The sequence below is a fragment of the Pleurodeles waltl genome, chromosome 10 (genome assembly GCF_031143425.1).
Source record: "Pleurodeles waltl isolate 20211129_DDA chromosome 10, aPleWal1.hap1.20221129, whole genome shotgun sequence".
NCBI classification, from domain to species: domain Eukaryota; kingdom Metazoa; phylum Chordata; class Amphibia; order Caudata; family Salamandridae; genus Pleurodeles; species Pleurodeles waltl.
This window is the reverse complement of record NC_090449.1, coordinates 167,278,326-167,304,146: the sequence shown is the minus strand read 5'-3', so window position 1 is coordinate 167,304,146 and position 25,821 is coordinate 167,278,326. Positions and strand designations below refer to the sequence as shown.

At 39.0% G+C, this 25,821-nt stretch overlaps 1 protein-coding gene across 4 annotated transcripts in view; it reads left to right on the top strand.

The window, feature by feature from the left end:
• Positions 1-25,821, top strand: part of CACNA1H (calcium voltage-gated channel subunit alpha1 H) — a 731,062-nt gene that overhangs the window by 632,549 nt on the left and 72,692 nt on the right. For all 4 annotated transcript variants that reach the window (XM_069210130.1, XM_069210129.1, XM_069210128.1 and 1 more), the window contains exons 26-27: positions 11,921-12,054; positions 14,085-14,155. In XM_069210130.1, the coding sequence (XP_069066231.1) occupies positions 11,921-12,054; positions 14,085-14,155 (205 nt within the window). The remainder of the gene's footprint in view (positions 1-11,920; positions 12,055-14,084; positions 14,156-25,821) is intronic.

The window sequence follows — 25,821 nt, the reverse complement described above, 5'->3', positions numbered from 1 at the left end:
GTCACAAAAGGACTCAAGTACTCCTGACAACTGTTAACAGGTAGGGACTAGAACTGCTCTCCTTGGATCAAGTGGTTGGCCTCTTGTTTTCCTGCAGGTACACAAAAATCAGAAGCACTCCTGGTTCCAAGAGGACCATATACTGTAGGTCATGTGACTGTAGAGAGACCAGGTACCTAAAAGCTTGCCTTAAGAAGCTGGAGACTGAAGGACTGACAAAAGGAACTTTTCCAGAACTTTTAGAAGTCGGGTCTTAATCATTTTTTTCCACCTCCAGAGAACCGGGACAAGCCCAGTGAGCTACACTGTCAGGCTTTGCTCCATTGGAAGATTGAGTTCAACTTAAAAAAATTGAGTAAGTTGTCAAATCTTTCCACCAACTTATGAAGCATACTAGGCTGGCCATGAAATCCAGGCTTATTCCAATTGGAAATTTTGGCTCAAATGACATTGCCGTTAGTGAGTGCTCAATGACCATGTACCCGACTTCAAGGAACCCTTGCCAAGTACAGCCTTGAACCTTGGAAGATCTAGGCTTCTATTTTAGAGTCTAAGCAGGTAAAACCTTTGATTAGGATGGCCTGCAGGATATATCTGACCTCTGCTCCATTGTGGTCAGCCGGAAATCATGTCTAGGTTCTAGTCAAACTGTAACAGTGACTTTTATTAGGTGATTTGCTTCTACTTAGTGCTTTCTGTAAAAAATAAAAAATAAATCACATCTCAGGTTCCGATTAACCTATTTTGATGACTTTGGTATCTTGTTTTGGGAATTTTAATTTGTTATGTTCTCTACTTTTAAATTGTTGGTACTACTTGAACTTCGTACTGAAGGCCTTCGATCTTTTGACGTCTCCAATGGCCTTGAACTACCACTATGTAGTGAGGTAAGTATATAATTATTCAATAAATTGATACCCACCTCATAAGGTCAGTAGAGGTCGAGTTAACAATAGTATTTATATACTTGTCTTTACAATGTAGAGGGAAGTAGATGTAGTGAATACAATATTATTGTGGTTTTATATTGTTGATCTCAAAATAGTGTCCTTCAACTCTCAGCAGCAGTCTGTAGCACGCTTTCTTGGGCCTAACACAATATAGTACCCAAAAAGTCTCTGTAAATGTTCTTTTTTTAAGTTTAATACTTTTTATTAAGAGGAAGATTATTACAGTACAAAAGTTCAATAATAAATAAAGTAATATTGATAAAACTGTTCATGGCAACTCCAATATAACTTGTACAAATGAAATGTACTCATTAATATATGAACTGTATGTTAGACAAATTATAACAATGTAAAAATAGAAAGGAATTTTGAGGAAAGGTGAAAAGAGTGAGAAAGAAAAGAAACAAAGAAAGAAAAATAAGTAAAAACTATATATGATAAGTAACAATATGTATAGAATATTAGTTATATGAAGATAAGTATACCACAACTTCAAGGCTATAAAAGAATAACACAGCAAAGTATGAAACTATAAAAACACAAAGCTAAAAGCTTTTTGTATATAAAAAGGAATATTAGACAATAGATTTAATAAAATATAGCTATGGAGTAAGGTAATCTGCTAGGACTAAAAAAAATCCTAATGAAGAATCTTAGCAGTATTTGATAAAAATGACATTAATGGTTCCCATAATTTTTCCCTCTTGTTCGCTAGTAAAGTGGAAGGTTAATTGTAGCGATCTAGGTGTGCTATGATCACCGTCAAGTTCAACCACCGCAGATAGGAAACATTTTCAGTAGACTTCCAGTTGGAAGTAATCACCTGGTAAGCGATGGCAACAAGCAGATCTATTCATTTATGACACCTCTTATTATGGACAGAGATTACTCAGACTTCCTAAGATAAGGTCATTGATGGAAAAGGGAACCTGGGAATGAATAATTTTTTCAATAGTAGACCAAACATTTTCCCAAAATTGGGTAACCTTTGGAGCATGAAAAAAACATATGAATATAGGTTCTGGAACTAGAGTTACAACGCCAACAAGTGTCAGTTTTCAAATTTTTTAGTTTAAAAAAGTGAGTTGGTGTATAAAACATTCTATTGTAAAAATAATAGAAAGATTTGCTGGGCATGCAGTGGAGTGTAATCTATCCTATATTCGTTGGCATAAGGAGATAGGCCAGTCAGAAAGTAGGTCTTGTTCCCATAGCTTTTCTTTTTTAAATGTATGCCTATCTATTGAAGGAGTTATGAGGGTTTTATATATGAGTGCTGCTTCGAAGTAGGTTGTGATGGGATATAGGAATGACTGTGAATTAGTTTGGTGTAAAGATGAGGAAGAAAATGTTATGGCATGTGAAAGAAGTAGTTTCGAATCTTGCATTGCTGAATACATGTGGGAGGTAGGTTATAAGTGGAGGAAAGGAAACTAAAGGGAATTATGACACAATCAGGAAGAAGGAGTGGGGAGACTATAACAATACCTTTGCGCAGCCAAGTACGCCAAAATAGTGGCTTGCCATTACGTAAAAGATATTTATTGTACCAAATAGGACTACATAAAAAGTTTCCTCTAGAAGAAGAGTTAGTGATGATATATGGTCAGAATAGGGACCATGAGAATGAAAGCAATGATGGTATCCAATATTTAGGGGGCTGTGACATACATAAGACATGTTCATGAAGGAAGGGAGAAATTAAAGCTTGTTCTAATTGATACCGTATCTTAGTTTGAGGCTGCAAATCATTTAGAAAGCATCCTTGACATTGCTTAATATTAAATGCTTTATGATACTGGCAAAAATTAGGAAATTTAACTCCACCTGAGTTATTAGGTAACTTTAAACAATTTAAAGACATATGAGGTGTTTTGACATTCCATAAGAAATGTGCTAAAATCTTATCAATTGATTTAAAATATTTCCCAGGTATTTTAAGAGGCAGCATCATTAAAAGAAGTTGATAATTGGGAGAAACATAATTTCAATGTAATCAAGTCTTCCCCACCAAGAAAGAAAAAGAGGAGACCAATTTTGGGACAGCTTGGTCATTTTGGAAAGCAAAATGTCCATATTGATTTTAATAGTGTCTTTGAGAGTATTACCATATAATGTTCCCAAGCATTTAATCTTGTCAGGTTTCCAAGCCAGACCTGTACCTGCAAATTCAGTTCAAAGACAACATTTATTTAAAGGTATTATTTTGGATTTATTTATGTTAAGCTTATACCCTGAGACAATTGAATACTGATGCAATTGGTAAAAAAATTGGAAAGGTTTGGAAATGTATAATTAAATGTCATCAACATAAGTGATACATTTAATATGGACATTTCTATAATGAAAACAAGAAAAATTGTCTGAATTTGTGAGTCTATGTAAAAAAAGTTCTAAAGCTAATATGAAAAGCAATGGGGATAATGGGCATCACTGTTGTGTACCCCTTTTTAAGGAAAAGTATAATGATTGAATTTCATTTACTAATACAGAGGAGAGTGGAGAAGAGTATAATAAAGATATTAATTTAATGAATCCTGCACCAAAACCATGCCAGCGTAGTCCCTGAATCATAAATTTTCAGTTGACTCTGTCAAATGCTTTTTCAGCATCCAGAGCAATCACAGCTAAAGAATGTTTAAGATTGGGGCTTTTCTGAGAATGTTCAGAAAGACACATGAGTTAACTACTATATTCCTGTCTTTAACAAAACCCGACTGTTCGCCCTCGATCAAATCGGGTATAAACTTATTCAATCTAATGGCAAGTGCCTTTGCAAAAATTTTACAATCCGCATTTATAAGGGAAATAGGACAATAATTGCTACATTGAGAGAGATCTCTTTCTTTTTTTTAGGGATGCTGTAAATCATTGCTTCTGTGAAGGTACCAGATGAATTGTTATTTGTAATTTAATAATTAAGTAGTTTGAATAATTTAGGAAAAATTAGATTAGAGAATTGAAGGTAGAATTCTACAGTAAATCCATCAGGCCCTGGTGTCTTACCAGATGGAAGATTTCTGGCTGCTGAATACAATTTATCCAATTTAATGGAGCATCTAAAAGAGACAAATCAATTTGAGAGTGTTTGCGTATTGAAGGACGAGAAAAATATTTACTAATTAGATCATCGAAAGGCATGGATTCTTGGGTGTAGAGGCTTTTATAAATTTCTGCAAATGTTTTCATAATATCTGCATCATTTAAAAAAATATCGCCAGATGAATTACCAATAGATTTAACAGAACTCTTTTCCTTTCTCCCTTTAAGATAGTTAGCTAAAAGAGCACCTGATTTGTTCTTGCCTCCCTAGTATCAAGCATTAATCTTTAAAAGTGTCTAACATGCCTTTTCTGTAACTTTATTGAATTGAATCTTAGCAGCAAGTAAGTCTTGGAGGTCCTGTTTGTTTTGTTTGGAAGTATAAAACGTATGTTCCAGTGCTTTAATATTACTTAAGATGGAATCTGATTATTTCTCCATATTTTTCAGTTTTTTGGAAATCTAATTGATAATAAAGTCTCTGGAAGCAGACTTAAAAGCATCCAAAACAAATTAAAAGGAAGTGTCACCTGTGTTATTATCATAGTATTCAGAGATAAATTCTTTAAATGCGGATATGAAAAATGTGTCTGAAAGCAAAGAATTATTGAACCTCCATCTAGATTTGAAAGAAGATTTCTGGGGAATGCCTATATCAGTAGAGACCGGAGCATGGTCTGAAATTAAGATAGAGCCTATTTCTGAATGTAGAATATATTGTGTAAGATGTTTACTAAGAAAAATGTAATCTATTCTAGTTTGGGATCTGTGAGGATTAGAATAGAAAGTGTATTCCTGAAGAGAAGGGTGGGCTAGTCTTCAAGAATCAGAAAGAGCATTATGTTTAATTGTATAAATGAAGGCTTTATGTGCATTGTTCGGAATGGATTTGGTTGTGGACTTTTGATCTAAAAAAGGATCAAATATAGTATTAAAATCTCCTTCTAAGATGAAGTTGTCAGTATGATACACTAAAATCCTTTGGGAAATCATTTTCCATAAACTAGAGTTATGGGCCTGTAAACATTCAAAACAGTATATAGAATATTATGTATTTTAAATTGTATAATGACCCAGCGACCATCACTGTCAGTCTCTAGCTTGACAAAGTTAATGTTTCGTCTTTTATGAAAAAGGCTTGTTACCCCATTTTTACCTTGAACAGACAAACAAATATATATTTCCTCCACCCATTGTTTCTTAAGCTTATGTGAATCTGCATTTGTCATGTGAGTTTCTTGAAGAAGGGCTAAATGACAGTGTAAACAAGAAAGGTGAGAAAGCACAAGTTGGAGTTTAACTGGGTTCTTCAAACCTTTAACATTCCAAGAAGTAATTCTGAGTGGCGTGTCATGCAAAGCCATCTATATGCATTAGGAGTATTACTTAGTTCCTTGAATTTAGACATCAGAAGTGTTGGAAATGAAGAAAAAGTCCTGAAAGAAGAATAGAAAGAAAGAAAAGGAAGGATAAAGGGTAAAAAAAAAACTTGAAAAGCATGATAGAAGAGAAGGCAACTCAGGGAAAAGAAACCTTGGTTGCAGAAAAAACCTTAAGGAATAGGGGTTTATCCAAAAGGATACAGAGAGAGTGGAGAGCCACAAACGATGGGACCGAACTCGACGCTGACTAAAGAAAATCTTAGTGTTAATAGTGAGAATTAAAAAGAAACCACATTATATATGCAATAATAAAAGACAGAGGTTTAGGACACATGGAACCAAAACCATATCAGAGGATTTACCTAAGTTAACAGAGGTAGGGATATATGATAATCAACAGACAAACACTACACATGAATGACACTGAAGACAAACAATCTGGAATTGTCGACTCTAGAGAATAATACAAAAAATAAACAAATACTTAAATACGTGGGGTAAGATATAACAGCAAGCAGCAAGGACCATGAAGGAAGGGTAAAGTAGACTCAGTACAGTAAATGCAAAAAAATTAAATGTAATTTCGCTTAGCTCCAAGTTCCATGTCCTCATGGCAATGCTGATGAAGGAAGTCTTGAAGTTTAGCAGGATCTTCAAATGAATAAGCTGTTTCCTTATATGTTATCTCAAAGATATAAGGATGAAATAAGCTATACCTTTTATTCAAAGATTTAAGTTGTGGTCGAAACTCCAAAAAACGTTTGCGTCTGTTAGCTGTTGCATTAGAAACATCTTGAGAAAGGAAGACCTTATGGCCAGACCATTGTAGACTTTTTGTGTTTTTAGCTGCTACAAGATTCCGCATTAAATCGGTATGTTGAAGAAAAAGAATAATGATGCCCCTTGGCTTCACGTATTTCTCATTTGTAGGTGACTTTGGACCCAGACGATGTGCCCTTTGTATATTGAGTGGACCATGGTCTTGTAACTGAACAATAGAAGGTAGTATCCATTGTAAAAATGCAATCATATTTGGTCATTCTGAGTTCTCCTGGATACCATATAAACAGAGGTTATTCCTTCTATTTCTGTTTTCTAAATTCTCAGTGGCCCGCTTGAGAGTCTCAATTTCTTTAGTAAGTGTGTTCACATTTGGAATGGATTGCTCAATCTTGGTAATCCTTTGTTCTGTTGCAGTAATACTTGGGTCATGAGAAGAAAGTTTATCTTCAATCCTTAGAAGTGAGGCTGCTTTGGAGGTGACTGTGCCTTTTTTATGACGTTTAACTGTGTCAGAAAGCTTCTTGGGAGTTGCAGCAGAAGATGAGGGCAAGCAACCTATTCCAATTTCCATTGCTCCGTCCATTATAAACAACACAAATTTAGGAGGCAAATTTAACTTTTGAGCCTTGGGATGGGCAATACCCTTAGATAAGAGGTAAAAAGAAGAGTCTTTATCTTTTGACTCTGGCGGTTTGGCCATAAATAAAATAAGTCAAAGTTAATTTGTCAAAAAGAGCCAAAATAGATCTTTGTGTTTAAATTAATAGAACATTTGCAGGTACTGTAGATAGAAGCATTAGTAACGTAAGCAATTGTAAGTAAATGCCTTACTAGAATGCTTTGCATATAAAAATTGGAAGGCCGGTAAACGAACTTCATTTCACCTCAGAAAATCCGACAGGAAAGCCCTTTGCATTTTTTTAGCTAAAGCATCCTGCAAAAGCAATGAAAAGGAGTTGGTGACACTGTTCACCTCTGAAATTCCTGTCAGGCAGTAAAGATGGCATCAGAAGATTATGGGCCTGATTACAACTTTGGAGGAGGTGTTAATCCGTCCCAAAAGTGACAGTAAAGTGACGGATATACCACCAGCCGTATTACGAGTTCCATAGGATATAATGGACTCGTAATACGGCTGGTGGTATATCCGCCACTTTACCGTCACTTTTGGGACGGATTAACACCTCCTCCAAAGTTGTAATCAGGCCCTAAGTGTGATCCATTTCCCTGCTATTATCAGGAGACTTTCCACCTCCAGGTACAAAACAGAGGCATCAACAGAAGGATGACACATTCCGATTTAAAAATCTGAACTCCAGAGATAGCTATCTGGAGTCTGTGCGTCGACTTATATAAACAAAGCCAAGGCCGGACGGAAGTTCCGGTGGCCATCTTGCACGGTGCTCGCGAAGCCCCTCTCCTCTGTAAATGTTCTATTGTGCTCTGACACTACTGAAAGGAGACCTGTTTGTTAGACAGTTCCACATGCCAACAAAGCTTCCTTGTAGGAAGGTCATTCTTTCACTTTTTCAAGTCAGTCATTGACAGTCTGTTTGAGGGTACCAGATAGGCTAGTCACTGAATGCTGTGTTGGGCAACCTACTCAGATTTTATGTTTAAGGCCCAGAGTACTTTTACAGTGCTTAAGTATAGATTCCAAGTGCCACTTGTACCAGGTTTTTTGTCTTATTTGGACTTATTATATAATGATGGATTTAGAGTTTGGCGGATTCCCCATCCACTACACATGCAATTCCTCCACTGTATTAGGACCTGCAGAAGCACTTGCTTTCCAATTGTTGAGCATCAGCTCTCTACTTCATTGGAAACCCTTGTCTAACGCCTCCCCCTGTCAAAGTATTGTCAGTCAATGTATTTCAGAATGTCCAGCCAATTTAGGAGTAAAGTTTTCCTCTTCAGTATCACCAGAGAAAGGCTGGTGGCCCTGAAAACGAAACAAGAGAAATGACCCCAAGCACATGCAGAAAACTGTTAGCGGATCAGGGCCATTACTTTGTGTTTCTCAATAACAAATGCCTACTTTCAGGAGTTCATTATTCAAAAGTAAAAAAAAATCGGACTTAGCCCCTGATTACGAGTTACTGGTTAATTTCTGACCCATGAGTAAACCTCTGTTTATGCATGGGTAAGAATTTATGTGGCTGAAGGAATTTAACTCATCCAGTGATCATCGGATGCGTTAAATAAGTCAGCTATCATTACATTTCGGCAGGTCAGACCTGTTGCCATTTAACGGGGACAAGCATATGGTATTTACCAGATGTGCTAAATAGCACCTATAGTTGTAATCAGGCCCTTACTGCGCCTTTAGTGGAGCCGCAGTGGCATAGCAACCATACCATCCACTGGGCAAGAGAGCCACTGGCCAATCTTAAAATCTGCCCCTAAGCAGTGGCATAACAAAACCAGAGAGGCCCTCCAGCAAAGTTTATAGAAGAGCCCACCAGGACCCAGTCAGGAGCTCTCATGCCAGGGTCCCGCCCCCCGTACACAGTGCTAGCCGTAGCTTGGTGCATGATTGCATGCACAAGCTTATTCTGTGCTGAGGGGGACCTAGAGCTCAGGGCCCCTCTCACCCCACTGGTGCTGCGGGGACTAATGTTACATCAACGCCCGAAGTTACTAAAGTCTTTAGGGCAGTGTGTCTTTATTATATAATTTGTCCCTAACACCACGCTTTGATTTTGAGAAGGCCTGGAATACTGTGTCTCGAACATGCAAAAATTATTTGCCATTATCAGTTATATCAATCTTGCCACGTGTGTTTCAGACATATATGGAAGGCTCAGATTTACTTTGGAGTCCTGCTGTTTATCTAGCGGTACTGAAAATATTTTAAATTTGAATTCCAGGAATTCATTCTATCCATGTGTGTCTATTGAAGGTATTTTCTTAGAAACCATTTAATTCATTGTTCAATTCTATATACACCCTGCACGCTGCATAATTAATTATTCTATCTTTAATTTGGGAGAAAATGTACATAGAAGTTATTTAATTCATGATTCCATTTTGTATCATTTACGTTACATAAGTCACTCTCTTTTAACTCATATCAGATAAAAATCTCAAACATCCTTTAAAGAAGTTTTTTTGGGATAACCTGCTGATCCCACGACCAACTCATTTCTTGTCAACATTTTATCTCAAAAAGTTCTTATGTGACATATATTGGAGTCATGTGATGTTTCCTCTATGTTCATAGCTTGTGCCCTTTATTGCAATCTGCTGCCATTTAATACTTGTAGTAAGTTTCCCTGCTCTGGTTGAGCCGAGCAGGGGATGTACTCTGGTGTTACTCATCTGATATAAAAAATATTTTTGAAAAGACTGAAAAAAGACTTTGCGCCTCATCCTACACATTCCACAGTTCTATCTCACACAAAACATGCTATCGCCTACATCTTCATCTAACATTATACAGACGGCTACCTTCCATTTCTCACCCATGCAATCACAAATCTCAACGTACACTTAAAATCATGGTAAAATTAGTTCTTCATTTCCTGGAATGTTTAATTGTTCTTAAAAAACTTTGAGGCATATTTATTAACTTGGGACACGTTTTTGGAGTAGTGGCAGGGTGGGGAGTGTTCTTCCCCATGACAATTAGAGGAAAAACTAAAAATGGCGCATTCGTTTAATTATATATTCAATTATGTTAGTTTTTAAAGCACAATGATGATGACCTTACAGGGCACCAGGATACAGAAAACTTTATTGGGGCTTTTCAAAGATTCTCCTTCTATTTCTATCACCCTCCAACAGTGCCTCTCATCTCTCCATAGTCCCTTTCTCACATGGATTTTATTTGTTTTATAGCGCTTTTCATACCAGTGTCAGGTGTCAGAGCACTTTACAGCACACACACACACACAGAAAATTAATCACACATGTGTATATCTGTGTATAGAAAATGTTACATAAGACAAAGGGGACTACAAGGTGTAGGATTCACATGCCATCCATACTAGTAGGCATGTTTTAGAATGCTTGGTCTGGGTAAGCAGAAACTCAGGATTCAGAACATAACATAGTGCTTAGGGTTGACTTTAATAATAAGAGGAAGATTGGGAAAAACATAACTTTCTAACCTGTACCATGTAGTTTACATGCAGCTCTTTGATGGACGTTCATAGCTCACTGCGCTAGATTATGATTGTATCTTATGAACTGCACAGTAACATAGTACAAGTTCTTCTGTGCAGGCATATTAACCCTCTGCACTCCCTTAGATAACTCAAAACTGCCACTAGACAAAACTCAGACCTCTCTCCAGCAGGTAGATTAATCATCAGGGTTATCATGCCACTTGTATTGTTGCCTGAGAACTATTGAATATACAAGGAACTCTGCAGTGCTTTTAAAACTGCTGCAATGCTACAAAACCGGCACCCAAAAACAAAAGTGCCCCCCACCCTTCCAGCCTTGCGGGGAAATGCCCAGCCTTGAGTAGTGGGCTATCTGCACCAAATGCTCAATACTGTAAAACGAATGCCTACAAATAGCCCTTTACAAACCTCAAATGTAAGCTTAGGAGGTAATTTACTAATGTTTTGACCAGGAACTGGCATGGTGCAAAGCGACCAAAATACTGTATCGATTTACATACCATTGTAAAAGCCTATGATTGCATCACAGAACTGCCCCACATCAACATCTGTGCAACGCTCAGTAAATTGCCCTTCTAATTTTCCCTTTGGAATTTGTTTCCTACAATATAAAACATGTAATGTGTGTATTCATTGGTGGTGTTATCACAGAACCATCATGGTAATTTCCAGCTTTTTAATTTTTCTTTGAACTTTTAGCTTCTTAAATGAATTCAGAATGCTACAAACCAAAGAATAGTACTTTGAAAGCTAACAGAAGCAGTTTTAATGACAGGAATAGTCAAGTAAGGCATCATGTTAAGAACTCCCATACATAAAGGTGCTAAAACTACTATAGACGGAAAAATGAAGATGAAGGAAAAGTGAAAATAAGAAGAGATTACGAGAACAAATATTAAAGGGACTCACTGGACTGGGTTGGTGAGTTACCTATAGAAACAATAAAACCAGCACTGAAGCAGTTACATTAATAAACTAAAAGTAAGTAGAAACCAAGAGATGCGCAGAATTGTGAACCATAAAGAGCACCACTGGTACAAAAGTTATTTTATAGAAACAGATTTTGTCTACTTTCAAATACAGTTGTAGTAGCAATCCATATATGTGCTCCAAATTTTGTAGTAGAGAATTTTTTATTATGGCTTGAATCCTCTCTGGGATTGCTGCACTGTAAATGTAATGACCAAGGGATCTGTTCTGAAAAACATTTTGGAGTATGTAAAGTAATTTTCCTGCAGTACTCTTGCCTTTGTGAATTGGCCTACAAAATACAAACTGGGAATGTGCTGGGAATATTCATTGATAGTACCATTAGAAAGGAATATGCACTTTTTTGCACGTTTACTAATAATGAAGTAGATGCTTCAGTGCTGATTAACAAAGGCAATTAAGAGTATGTAGAAGAGTCCTCTTGAAGTACTGCTTTTTATACTCATGAATGCTTTTTTTTTAGTTGGCCCCAGATTTGTTATCTATAAATGGTTGTATTTTGTAAAAGGGGCCTTTTCTCCACTAGTGATGGCTCAATCAATAATTCCCAGACATCATGCTATTATGTGTTTTTTGCCTAAATTTCATGATTGGCATCCCTTTCCATGAGTGTCTTGTCCCTGTTTACATTTGACTATAGATGGAACCAACTGGATCTAGCCATAGTGCTACTATCCATCATGGGAATCACATTGGAGGAAATCGAAATCAATGCTTCACTCCCGATTAACCCGACTATTATCCGCATCATGAGAGTTCTGAGGATTGCTCGAGGTGAGATATTTTGTCTTAACATGGAGGTACCTGCTTGCGATGTTCAGATGTTAGAGTCATGGAGAATTTATTTGCCTGCTTTGAGGTGCTTCTATACTATTTTAAGTCAACCAAAGAAGTACATCAGCAGAGATTAAATCTACCTTTTAATTATATTCTGTTGTTCCCAGTCTACCTGGACGGTGGATTTAATGAACTAATGACAAAGTAGTCTGCACTATAAACAGTTACCCAATATCATATTTACTCCAGTAATGCTCTAAGTTACTGGAAGACTGCTCGTATGATATGACCAGCATTTACTTACTATATCACAACTTCATCGTAGAGATACCACTAGCTAATGATTGCATCGTAATCAGTCAATTAACAATGCAAAGTTCCAGTAAAAAAAATCTCTGAACATCCAATAGTTTACTTGATCCTATATATATATTTGTTTCCGGTTCATGTTATAAGCTGAGTTTTAGAGTAAATTTTACAAACATCTGACACACAAGTTGTGTTTGAAATATTCTTTATTGTGCTTTCCTTGAAGAACAGTATGTATTTATCTTTTTGTTGAAATCATCTGTTGTAACCATAGTTTTCACACAAGAAAACTCTATCACTGATTGCGTACCAGGGCATCCTGGGCATTTTTTCAAAGGTCATAATATGGATCAATTTCTGTTTTCCAAATCAAAAAAGGAGTCCAAGTCTGAACTTAAAAACATTTCATTTCTAGTTGTTTTTTTTCCAGTTAGCAATTTCAAACAGATGCTTAACAACCTGTACATGTCACTCATGATAATCTACGCATAATCTGACATTTGGAGGACATTAATGATGTATAGAATTTGGAGTACTTGATCTTGTTCAAAAGGTGTAAGAACTGGCTTTCAAAGTAGAATTTCCTTGATCACGGTCAAATTGTTCAATTGCATGTTCAGATATCCTGATTGATAAACCTAATCTCTTTGCCTACAACTACAGTACTTGATCTTGTTCAATTGTGAAAGAACTGGTTGTCAAGGTTGACGATCCTTGCTCAAAGTCAAGTAGGGTCAATTACATGTTCAGATATCCTGATTAATAAACCTAATCTTTTGCCTACAGCTACAGAATAAAGATGCCAACTTTATATATATTGTTTGATTTTCAATTGCTAGAAAGCATTTCCCTTATGGATACTCTTTCAATGATACAAGAAATTGTGAGCATCTATTAGATGTGTACTAGCCTAAGAAAAACAAGTTGGTGAACGTAATACAGTGTTGGGTGGTTGGTTTACTAAAAAATGCTACACTCACTAAGAAACAACTAAGCAACCCAGCAACCCAGCATTATGCTAAAGATCACAAGGAATTAGAGGTAAGAACAGTCAGGGATACTGAAGTGTCCTCCAGAGGATGAGTTTAAGCCTTTTGCCCTAGTGCCTGGCATAGTACGGATGTTACCACTTCTGCATCATTATTTATACTTCCCATCTTTTGTTCTTACTTTGTGGAGTTCAGATTTCTGTGCTGATTTATCAGTCTGAGGTTTGGACTTTCTGTAGAAATTCACACATGTCCGATTATTTTGGAATACATGGGATGGCTATGCTGTGTCGCTGAAAGTAAATGAGCAATCTCCATTTTTTTATTGAAGAATCTTATTTAGACTGCCAAGTATTTTGTAGGAATTCCAAAATGGAAAGGTTTTTAAAAAAAGGTTCTATAACTATAATTCATGGAAATATAATCAATGATAGCAAGTAGAATGGCAGTGATCTTATTTGAATTCCTAGTAAAAGAATGCGCTTCTCTGTTATTACAGAAACAATTTTTGTTAACCTTTTTTTTAACATGATTACTCTGCCATCCCAAGAGCTAGTAGGCCACTCTTAACTATGATTATGGCTACTCAAGTACCCTCTTGAAAGTTTGAAATTGGACTTGTTATCCGATATTTCTCGGACATTAGAAGACAGCGCTCAGATACTTTGCTTACAAAGCAAGAAGGCAAATATTTTATAATAATAGTTTAACTCTGGTTTTCAATTCTAGTTCTCAAACTCTTGAAAATGGCAACTGGCATGCGTGCTTTGCTGGACACTGTGGTACAGGCTTTGCCCCAGGTAAGAGCAGGACTTTCTATTCTTTATTACTATTGTTCCAAGTGTCAATTGCCAGAAGTTAACAGGAAGGTTCTAATGTTTCAAGTGACCTTACGTTTTTAATGTCTGTTGGAAAATCCTATGTCTATGAACAGGCACGCAATATGCATGAGCGTCTCCCTGACAAGTTGTGTTCCCATTGTGGTGATTATGTAAACTTGTATTCATGAAAGTAAAGTGCAAGTGGTTGTGATGCACAAAGTGTATCTACACTGAATTTCATTGTGGTGCATGTGTGGTGCTGAATTTTACAGTCTTCAGTCCTGAATTTGGGCCAACTGTACTGAATTCCAATGTGCATCATGTGTGGAACTGAGTGTTCTGGCTACTGGCTTTTTTGGACCAAGTATACATGTTAGACATGTCAGCCTTAGAGTGGTCTTCCCCCAAGTATTTTGCCTTCCTCATCCGTTTTTGCTGATCTCATTTTTGCTGGACTTAGAACTCTGCCCACTGCTAGCCAGTGCTAAACTTCATGAACTCACTTCGTGAAAAAGTGAAACCATTGGCTTGTACCAAATTGGCATATTTAATTTACTTATAAGTCACTAATAAAGTGGTACTAGATGTACACAGGGTCTGTAAATTAAATGCTACTAGTGGGCCTGCAGCCCTGATTGTACCACTCACGTAAGTAGCCCTTCAAACATATCTCAGGCTTGTCATTGCAGCCTGTGTGTGCAGTTTTAAACTGCCATTTCAACCTGGCCAAATAAACTTTTTGCCAGGCCCAGACCTTCCTTTTTAATACATATTTCACCCCTAGTGAATGCCCTGGACAGCCAGAGGGCAGAAAGCAGTGTATGTAAAAGGAAGGACATGTAACTTTAAGTTTTACCTATCTTGGTAATGACTAAGTAAACTAGTACATTTGTTTTTCATCACTAAAAGATCTACCTCTCCCATTGGCTAACATTGGAGTTATTGTATTACATTTAATAAGTGATCATTTCTGAATGGGAACGGGTAGCCAGTTCATATTTGGTGGCATTGGAATTGTAATGAAAAATTCTCTCTCATGATAATGTCGAATTTCAAATTACAATTTTGAAAATGCCACTTTTTTTAAGTTGTCATTTTCCTGCCCTAGCTCTTTAGTGTGTGAAGCCTTGGTCACATGACTGGTGTCACTGACAGTTGGGCTTTGTGCATTCCTCCTCAACAGCCACACACACTGGAGAGCTTAGTTGTGCCTGAATGGTCCATCACTGACAGGCTGGAAGGGCAGAGGTGGGCACAGTCCTACTTATACTTGAATAGGCTGTGCCCTGCCTCCATACAAAGGGCTGCATACCCCCTGTAGTTAGTCTGGATCCTGAGCAGGGTAGGCAGGATGCCTGGGAACATCAAAGGGAAACCTCTAGGAGCTTCTCCCACCTTCTAGAGGAAGTGCACCAGGTATAAATATAGTACCTCAGACACCAACTCTTCAGTAAATTTCTAGACCTGTGGACAATCTGTCAGCAAGAAGGACTGCTGTGCTGCTGAAAGGACTGCCACCCTGCTGGACTGCTGCCCTCCTTGCCTTGTTGGACTGCTGCCTTGCTGGATTGTTGCCCTACTGACCTGAATCAGAGGGATTGGACCAGCACCTGAACCCAGGACTCCCAGAGTGACTCCAAGGACTGTTCTGCTGGCCACCTGTTAGGAGCCATAGGGACATAACAGGCTCACAACCACCTACAACAGCACCCAGATCCAGCTGAAGCAAGACTCTGCCCCCCAAATGGTACCCTTCAAGTTCTAACATAGCCTCAGAGAGGCTAAATTGAAGTTTTTGGGCACTTCACGACCGCAACCAGGCCCGTTGGTGCTGAAACCTTCTCACTCCCAAATCCCGCCAACGCAAGGTCCCATCAGACTGACCCTTCCTGCCACACAATCAACCAATCACGGAGAGCAACATCATGAAACACTCTCTTGACTGTTTGAAATGACAACAGGATCTTCATACTACTGAGACCTCCCGTCTGCGACACCAAGCCTCCTCTTTGTGCTACATTGATGGCTGTCCGTAAGGCTTCCCTGCTCCTCGCGCTGTCTCCTCTGCAAACAGGACTCTGCAGTGGAGTGAGAAGGTAACCTTTCTGTGGGACTAACCTGGTGACTGTGTCTGACCTGTGCCCCATCATGGTCAGCCTAAACTTGTGGCATTCTTCCTATCTCGCATGACCAGATAGCCACAGGTGGCGCTTTAGGCTTTTTGGCGCTATTTTTACTGAAATCTTTAAATTGCATATCTCCAGATCTACTGATTGGATTTTTGTTGTTTTGGTCTTGGTCTTGTTTTATATATAAAAGTGAAGCCTGAGTGCTCTTTGCCAAGCTACAAGATGGTCAGCACAGGTTAATTTGTGTTTTTCTTGTGATTTCACCCTGACAAGGGTTATGGTTGCTGATTGAGTGGGGTTTGCACCACCCTCAACCAGTAACCTATTTTTTTTACAATAATGAATTGCACTTTGGTGCATGTGTGAGCCTGAGTGTTTCAGTCTTGGTCTCTTATGTCAGGCACTCAATGCTAGATTAATTCTAACCGGAACACCATTTTTATAATTTATGGAAGTCAATAAAAACCTAAAAGTTCCAAATGTGCAGTGGTCACAAGTAGATTAAGCTTCCAGAAGAAGACATTGTTTAAGGTAGTTGCCGCTATTATCAGGAAAACCCAAAGCTGTGCCATGCAAGTTTATGGTGTATAGGTTTAAGTGATTATTAACCATGTCCTACTTACTGAAGACACTTAAGTGGGCACCACTGAAAGGACTAGGTGCATGCATGTTCAGAAGTACATCGCAGAACAGAGAAATCTAACCTTTACTCTGATAAGCCCTTCTAATGTTAAATGAAAATCCGCCTGAGTTACTAATATTATTAGAGAAGTAATGGTAACCACATAAGGAAAGGTTACAATAGTGGCCATCATATGCAAGATTGCCAGCAGTAATGACCTCAGTGCATCAGACATGGCTGCTAGCAGCAAAGTAAAAAAAGGCTTTATCAGTTTATAATGCCTCCACATGGATAATACCTAAAGCCACAGCTGCAATGCCCCAGCACCAAGTTAATATTATTAGTAATAAGTCTCCTCGACACATTTTGATTTTTATCACTCAAATGTCACCTTTAAAAATATTTTGGAATTCAACCATTTTTTCCTAAACATCAATGAGTTCTGAAAATGAGCAAATGTTCTTCATGAATAAGCGCTTTTCAATGTTGGTATACATATATTAATTCAACTAAGTAAGAGCTCCAAATTTAGTTCACTGGACTACTTGCGCGAGAGCTACTTACAGTTAGTCGGAGAGCGGCCAGTAGCTCATGAGCTACTCGTAGGAGAAACTTGGTTTAGAAGGATTTGACATAAATAAGTGTTTCATGGTGTATCACTAAATGTCATTAGAAACATCACATAAAATAACATAAAGTCCACTACATCAGCCTACACTAATTTAAAAAATACTTCTATAATTAAGATTCTCAATGCCACTTAAACTTAACCTCCTTTATATAACAGCATTTCTCAGCGGCGAAGGTTCAACTCACTGAGCTACCCTTGCAGCTTAATGGAAATGAATGAGTTGTGGTTCTGAAATACACTTCAACCTGATCATTTAAAAACAGAGCGCTGCAATTTCATCCTGATGTCGTCTTTAACTTTTTCAGAGATCCAGGTATAGACCCAGTGTGGTTACATCAGTTTCTAATTATTAGTATTATTGAAAAATAGTTACAGATGATATATTTTCCCAAGGTGAAGAAGAATTGCTCGGGTGGTAGCAGCAGATACCACTGCTGCTGTGCCCCAGCAGCACCTTGGCAACGGCTGCGTTTCATGAGAAATGACTCTTGACAGGTGTCCCTGGGAGTTCCGTGTACTGTGCGCATGGCCGGCTCAACCTCCAAGGTAGGGGCTGTTGATGCAGAGATAACAATCTCTGGAACAGCCAGGCATAGGGATGAGCCGGAGACTGCCTGCAGCTGGAGTGCGCCAAAGAAACTCACTCTCCAGGTGCGAGATAGAGCCCTGGAAAGCCCTGCGTGAAGAAATGCTGCACATACTTGTGAGCCCAGAACAAAGCTGATGTGAGGAGGGAGTGGATACTCCAGGGCAGCGTTTTTTAACCTTTTGACTTCGTGGACCCCCACTGAAACATTACTGGAATCCAGGAACCCCCACTGTGTCATTATTGGAAGGCGGGGACCCCTGGCCTAAGCGTTTTCTATGATTTAGACCTCAAAACAATACACAAAAGTGCAAAAACAAGTATACTTCAAACAGTTGCTTATATGCCGAAATATTTTGTGGAGTTCACAATCAAATTTAGAAAAAGTGTTCAAATCTCCAACTGAGTCCTCACGTATATGTACTATATTATGTTTTATTGATTAATTTTCATATTTTTCAATTTTCTAAAACAGAAGGGGACCCCATGAGTGGACCTCCTAGACCCCAAGTTAAGAAACACTTCTCTAGGGCCTTCAAAAAGCATATTCCAGACAATGCTTAAGCTACTCAGTAGAAGAGCCTGACTTGTAGTGCACAATTACTCCCCGGAGCACGTGTGAGGTACACAATATCAGGAAGAGAATGACAGCTAGAGCACCAAGCATTTTTGATTGCCTATAGTCCATGGTAGTAAACTAGGCAGTGTTTTGCTTTTACCACCGTATGATGAAACCAGAGTTATGGAGGTGGCAAAGAATGGAAAGAAAGTTTGTGGTAATTTGTTTTTGCATTTTTGTGGTGGTGATGTATCTTGCTGTGTTTTTGTGGTGCTTTATTTCAATGGGTCATTGCTCTTTGCAGTGAGATTGTTGTGTTTTCTTCTTATTTTATTACTTTTCTTATTGCTTTGCTCTATTGTATGTTTGCTGTGTTTTTAATTTGTTTTGTGTTACGTTACTGTTCGGTTGTGCTCTAATTATTATAGAGATGTCTGCAAAATAGAAGAAATATTTAAGCATGGTTCACTCAAGTAATACAACCTTAGAAAAAAATCTTTGAGACAAAATTACCAACATTTGATGGATGGTTACATTATACTACACAAATATCAATAAAGTATCTTTACTTAAATCACCAAAGCTTGGAGAATCTGAGAGACTTTTCATATTTGAATATTTTTTAAACATTTTCTCTGAAAACTGGATTTTAATTTAATTAACCTATTAAAGGCTCCTCGTCCTGGTCAGGCTGGGTTTCATCTAGGTCAGGCCGCAGCTATCACTTGCGATGCAGGTACAGTGGCACCAGGTCCAAAGTTGTGACGGTCCCACTGCATCCCAGTTATTGCTGTCATTTACCCCCTCGCTCCGCAGAGTGAAGAGGGCCCATTTTCCTTGCTTTCATTAAGGTCATTTTTGCTTTGTTGTACCCCGGTTCCAGCACTTTTTTGATGCTTTGAGAATCCCCCTAGGTGTTGACGGTGGATGAACATCTAACAGTGCCGAAGCATACTTAACACACACACCCTCTCACACACGCAACACTTAAAAATACACAGTCTCTTTCTCATAATCCCTTTCTTTCTCACCTCCCTCCATGCAAGCCCCAAAAGTCAAAAAATAGACTCTGGGCCAGATGTATGGAGCGTTTTTTTCGATAATCGGGCCTTTTGCTAAAAAAGGCTTTTTACATGTACTAAGCCCAAACTGCGATTCAATAACCTGTTACCAAATCTCAATTTGGGTTTGTGTGTGATTCAGTATTAAGAAGGGACATTTTTGGGGCATCCCATCATAATACCGAATATGTATAATTGTTTTGCGACTGAATGCATTCGCAAAGCATTAGCTTTTTACCACCAACTTCAAAATGGTGGTAACCCATTTGCAGATGCAAAGGGGTTCCCAAGGGACGCCTTCCCCTTTGAGAACGGTTGCAAAAATATTTTTTAAGATCAGGCAGTTGTCCCACGGACCACTGCCGACTCTAAAAAAATGAAAAGAAAACTTTTCATTTTACTTTTTGAAACACATCCCATTTTCCTTTAAGAAAATGGGCTGCATTTAAAAATAAAAAGATGCTTTATTGAAAAGCAATCACACACATGGTGGTCTGCTAACTCCAGCAGGTTACGATTCCTGTAATTTTTGTGGGTCGCAAACCAAGACCTACCTCATTAATATTCATGAGTTAGGTCTTTTTGTGGCCCATTACCAAATAACGATTCACAAAGATTCGTTATTTGGTACGCGCAAAGTTACTACATGTGGCTCTCTGTGCCTATGGATGACAGATGACACATTTAGTCCTATTTTCGTACAACCTGTGTCTGTCTGGAAAGCAAAAAAAACATTATTTTCTTTCATGGGTCTGTCAGAAACAGGCAGTGTGTCCTGGCCAGAGTTGAAAGCTGGCATGCTTGTGTTGCACTTCTAGCTTAAATCTGGAGTGCTGACTTTAGGAGTGAATTGTTTACATTGGCTCTCAGAGCTTAAAGGCAGATTTCAAATGATCTGAATTTCATACACGCCAATTTAACATTCAATTGCTGTTCATTGTATAAATATTTACAGTGTCACATCCAATGGCGTAACAATAGTCCCTGCAGCCTCGGGGAGAGCTGAGCTCCCTCCAGCACTGTGCACAGGGCAGGCCACAGGCGTGAGAGCTCCTCACGGGACCCAGAGGGTGGGAGGGCCTCCTCCATGAACTTTGCAGGGGCCCCCTCAAGTTCAGTACGTCACTGTTCACATCCCTATGATTTCTACATTTGGGCCCAGATTTTGTAATATTTTACGCCAGCGATCATGTGATGTTATGCGTTGCTTCATGGTTCAAGGCAGTGGCAATTAACTTCTGCACGCAAAAGAAATTTGATGCTAACAGGTGATGCAAGCACAGGGTCGGAAGGAACAGGGATTTCCCGAATAACCCTAAATCTACCTGGGAACAGTTAACACTTTTCTAGAGGGATAGATGAGCAGATTCTTGAACAGCGAAACAGGAATTAATCAGTTTGGCCTGTCACTGAATCAAGCTACAATTGGTACATATAATTCATTCATATCTCTGCCTTTTGATCCAGGTTGCTCACGCATTTCGTAAGAATGGTTAGAATCTTCACAATTTATTGATCGTATTCAATGGAATGGGTACATTAAAAAAAATAATTGTTACCTGATGTATTTCCTGCGTGGACAGTCCTCACATATCTATTTCCTTTTAAGTGTCCCAATGTTAAAATTTTCTGTTCAAGGTACACTCAAGGAGTGTTCCACATAGTCCCTTCCTCAGCCTTAAAGGCACTTTAACGGCTCCCCCTTTTTGATGATTTCCAATTAATGTGTTCAATACTTAAATGCTGAGTTGAACCTCTAAACAAGCGATTGTTGACGTGTTTCGCCCATTCATTCAGACCTCCTCAGGGCCAAAATACAAAGGACTGATATTTCTTCACTATTACAAGAGTCTTCGAAGACCACCTGCAAGAATCAAAAACTACACTACGCTGGTGTCAGTGTGTTCGGTCTCTCCGATAAACACCTTCCCCTGATTGGAAGTAAGCTCATGTATTTGCTACATGAGTATACACTCCTCATTTCCTTTGATTTGTCCCGGCGTGTTTCGGCCATTTATTCAGTCCTCCTCAGGACCAAGATACAAAGAACGAATATTTTTTTCATTATTACGAGAATTTTCGGACAACCACCAGGGTCACTCAAAAACGACACTACTTCACTGGTATCAGTGTGTTTGGTCCCTCAGATAAACACCTTCTTCTGAGTTGAAGCAAGCCGATGTATTCCCTTTGTGAATAAATACTCATCGCATATCTATTTCCTTTGAAGTACCAGATGCATTTCAGCCATTCATTCAGTCCTCCTCAGGACTGAGATACAAAGGATTGATATTTTCTTCACCTCAAAAATGTTACAAAAAATATATACAAGTGAACAATATTCTTATTCTCCACATCACTATATGCAAAATATGTTCATCACAGAAATCTCAGATGGTGCAATATACGCAAATGTTTTACTTTGAACTGCCCTGAACGATATTGCAAATATAAGTGAACAAATTCCCAATGTTCTACTGATTTGTGTGAAGTTTTCCACCATTTTTAGTACAACACCAATATGACCATGTATCAGAAAATGTTGCAGACAGAAGTGTGTTTCACCCTCCCAGGTCTACTTACCATCTCACCCATTATCACATCCACTCCCTCTGAATACTACTTCAAATTGCATGCTTCACCAGCTCCATCTGGGGAATTCTCTTTATTTTTCTTCAAGCACATTGTCGACATTTCTTTAAGTTGCTGAATGCCAAAGAGTGTGTGAAATTCACAAAATGTTTAGCAAAGTTACGCAAAATTACACATAGCTACGCAAAATGTTAACCTGTTACTTAGCACTAGATTTTAGGCTAAAAAGCGTCCTTGTCTTACTTTTTTGAAGCAAGGACTCACTGTATTCTAAAAAGAACTGCAAAAAAAACAAAAACACTGTGTACAACATCCACTCACGTTCTGTTGTTCACGTGTTTGCAGTAAATCTTTAACCCAAATGGTGCATCTGGGGTACAATTGTACGGCGAATGGCACATAGTTGCAATGTAATGTAGTGAAATGGCATACTTTCAGGAACTTTGCATAACAAGCATAAAGCTACAGTCCTGAAAGACGCAAATTTCACTGGTGCAATTAAAATATCACCACTTCCTAAGGGCAATCCCCTTTTATGTATGCAAAGAGGTTGTAAATAGGGGCTAAGAGAGCAAACGGCCATATGTGTGACCTGAGTATGTGTGAAATCCAAGCACCAAATGAAACACTGTCTTAGTGGGGGGTCAGCAGAATAGTGCATGGCCTTTCTACATGTTTTCGAGAATTATGCCTGGATGAGTGCCTTTGCATTGAACTTTGTACCACAGGGTGCATGGACCATGAGTACAAATCTCCTGCAAGAAAGCGCTGGCTTGCCTTTGCACCACAGTGCAATACTTGGCGATGCCCTAAACCAGCTGTTGAGCCAGCAAGAACAAACAGTGGGCAACTCTTGCTAAATATAAAGAGTCTCATGGCTATTACCACTTGGCTGTTTCCCCAGGGACCCGCTGAAGGTTATCAAGCATTGGTTTGCAGTATCTAGTGAAGCACTTTGAATCAATTGCAACAACACATGTGTGTCCCTTCCACGCTGTCGTCAGAGGCGTAACAAAACTTGACCACCCTGCAAAGAACATGGAGGTCCCCCATCCCTCACTCAGTCAAGAGATCACAGACCAAGGGCCCACCGCCCGTGCACAGTGTACTGTGCAGAGGGGGCCCCTGGAGCTCGGGGCCCGCCTCCGCACCATGAGGGCAATTGTTACGCGAGTGGCTGTTATTCCTATACACTCGTACAGCACAGTAAAATGAGCAGCAGCGCAAACACACATGCTGTATCATAACTGGCTTCCAGTTCATTCATTCCTTCTCTTGGCCCTGATGAAGACACCTTGTGCTTTTGAAAGGCGCGAAACACGTGCCGGCTACAGTTCTGCAAGAAGATAACGATTAAAAATCGCATTATGTAAATTTTGATTAATATTTACAAATCATTGACCCTTTCCCATAAAAATAGCCTCAGATTCTGGCTTTAACGGTGCTGCACTATTTTTCCTCGGTCGTGCAGGGCTGCATATTTAATATCTGAATGTTAGTTAAGCCCTTTGTTTAAGCATCTTTCTCTTTCTACTGACTGAGCGCCCTGTTGCTGGGAGTGAAAGGTTCCAGAAGCCCGCGGTCTGCAGTTGAATTGCTCTGTTTCAGCCTTCCATTCTACATATTAAGCGACTCGCACCGCGCACTCTGCTTCTTTTATTCATCTGGTATGTGCCAGCCTTTTTTACAGCCTGGCAGCACAGTTACCTCAGCCGAGGGAAGCTGCCTTCCCCTGGGAGTCGCCAGAAATCACTTTATATAGCCAATCAGACGTAACATTGTCAAAAGGCTTTTACAGGTAATAGCCGGGGCATATGGAAACACTCTCAAGTGACCCCCTCAGGAGTTCATTTTTTTGTCCTCTTGTGGTGCTCAACTGTCATTCCGGTGCTTTGTGGGACGTGCGGTGCTTCGCTTTCTACACATTTCTATCGGATGTTTGCAGGCAACGGTAATCTCTAAATTGTGCACGTTTTCCCCCTCACAGACACATAGAGCCCACTGAAGGCACAGCAAACGGTGATAATAAGCTTGGCATGAAAACAGAAGGGCATGGAACCCCGCCAAAAAGCCGCCACCAATTCTTTCGTGCATGAGACACGTCAGACGCAGACATGAGTTCCACAGACATTCACACGGATTTATCTCCTGGTACTGAAGTTTAGACACTAGTTTAAGGGTGTGTGGTACCCACAGATAAGCAACCCATGTTTTTTATTGCAGTTTAAGTGAATGAGAAGTGTGTTATTTCACTTCTATAGCACTTATTTATTAATGAGGAAGATGTGATTTAATTGTCGAATAGTGACTTTCTGGTGCCACCTGTGTTTTGCTCAGAGTTTGCACTGGAAGTCTGAGATCTTTGGAGTATTTCGCATTAGGTGGCACCATTTAGTCGTATAGTCTTTCTTTCAAAGAATACATACCCATTCAGGCCATCACAACTAATCCACCTTTTACAGGAGTACCCACCCAAGAATGCCCACAAATCCACCACCTGAAACAGAATTTCTCACTTGGGAAAATCTATTTTAGGGAGGAATTTTCATGTGAGCAAATCACATTTGTGAGGGAACAATCCCGCATTCCTGATTTTGTTTTGCTTTCACGACTGACGTAGTTTGTGCACGCACATTCTACTTCGGTGCCCAACAGCAGTTGTGAATCAGAAGCACAGTGCATGTCAGTTGCAGGTTAACATCCCTGCTCCTTCGTACCTATTCACAATCAATTGAGTAGCAAGTTTTATTATAATTCGAGTGTGCAAAATCGCACCATTATTTCACAATAGTTCACGAAATTCCCGCATTTGTGAAATTAAAATTTATGTGTAAAGGTTTTTCGGAGTCATACTAACTGCACATACAGAGGGCCGGGGTGAAGAAAAAGGTTTCCTTGAGGCTCTCATAATGTAAAAGGATTTTAGATGTTTCTATTTTCTGAACAAGGGCTCCGGAAAATCCTTGTGAATGTCAAAATACAGGGAGTGCAGAATTATTAGGCAAATGAGTATTTTGACCACATCATCCTCTTTATGCAAGTTGTCTTACTCCAAGCTGTATAGGCTCGAAAGCCTACTACCAATTAAGCATATTAGGTGATGTGCATCTCTGTAATGAGAAGGGGTGTGGTCTAATGACATCAACACCCTATATCAGGTGTGCATAATTATTAGGCAACTTCCTTTCCTTTGGCAAAATGGGTCAAAAGAAGGACTTGACAGGCTCAGAAAAGTCAAAAATAGTGAGATATCTTGCAGAGGGATGCAGCACTCTTAAAATTGCAAAGCTTCTGAAGCGTGATCATCGAACAATCAAGCGTTTCATTCAAAATAGTCAACAGGGTCGCAAGAAGCGTGTGGAAAAACCAAGGCGCAAAATAACTGCCCATGAACTGAGAAAAGTCAAGCGTGCAGCTGCCACGATGCCACTTGCCACCAGTTTGGCCATATTTCAGAGCTGCAAC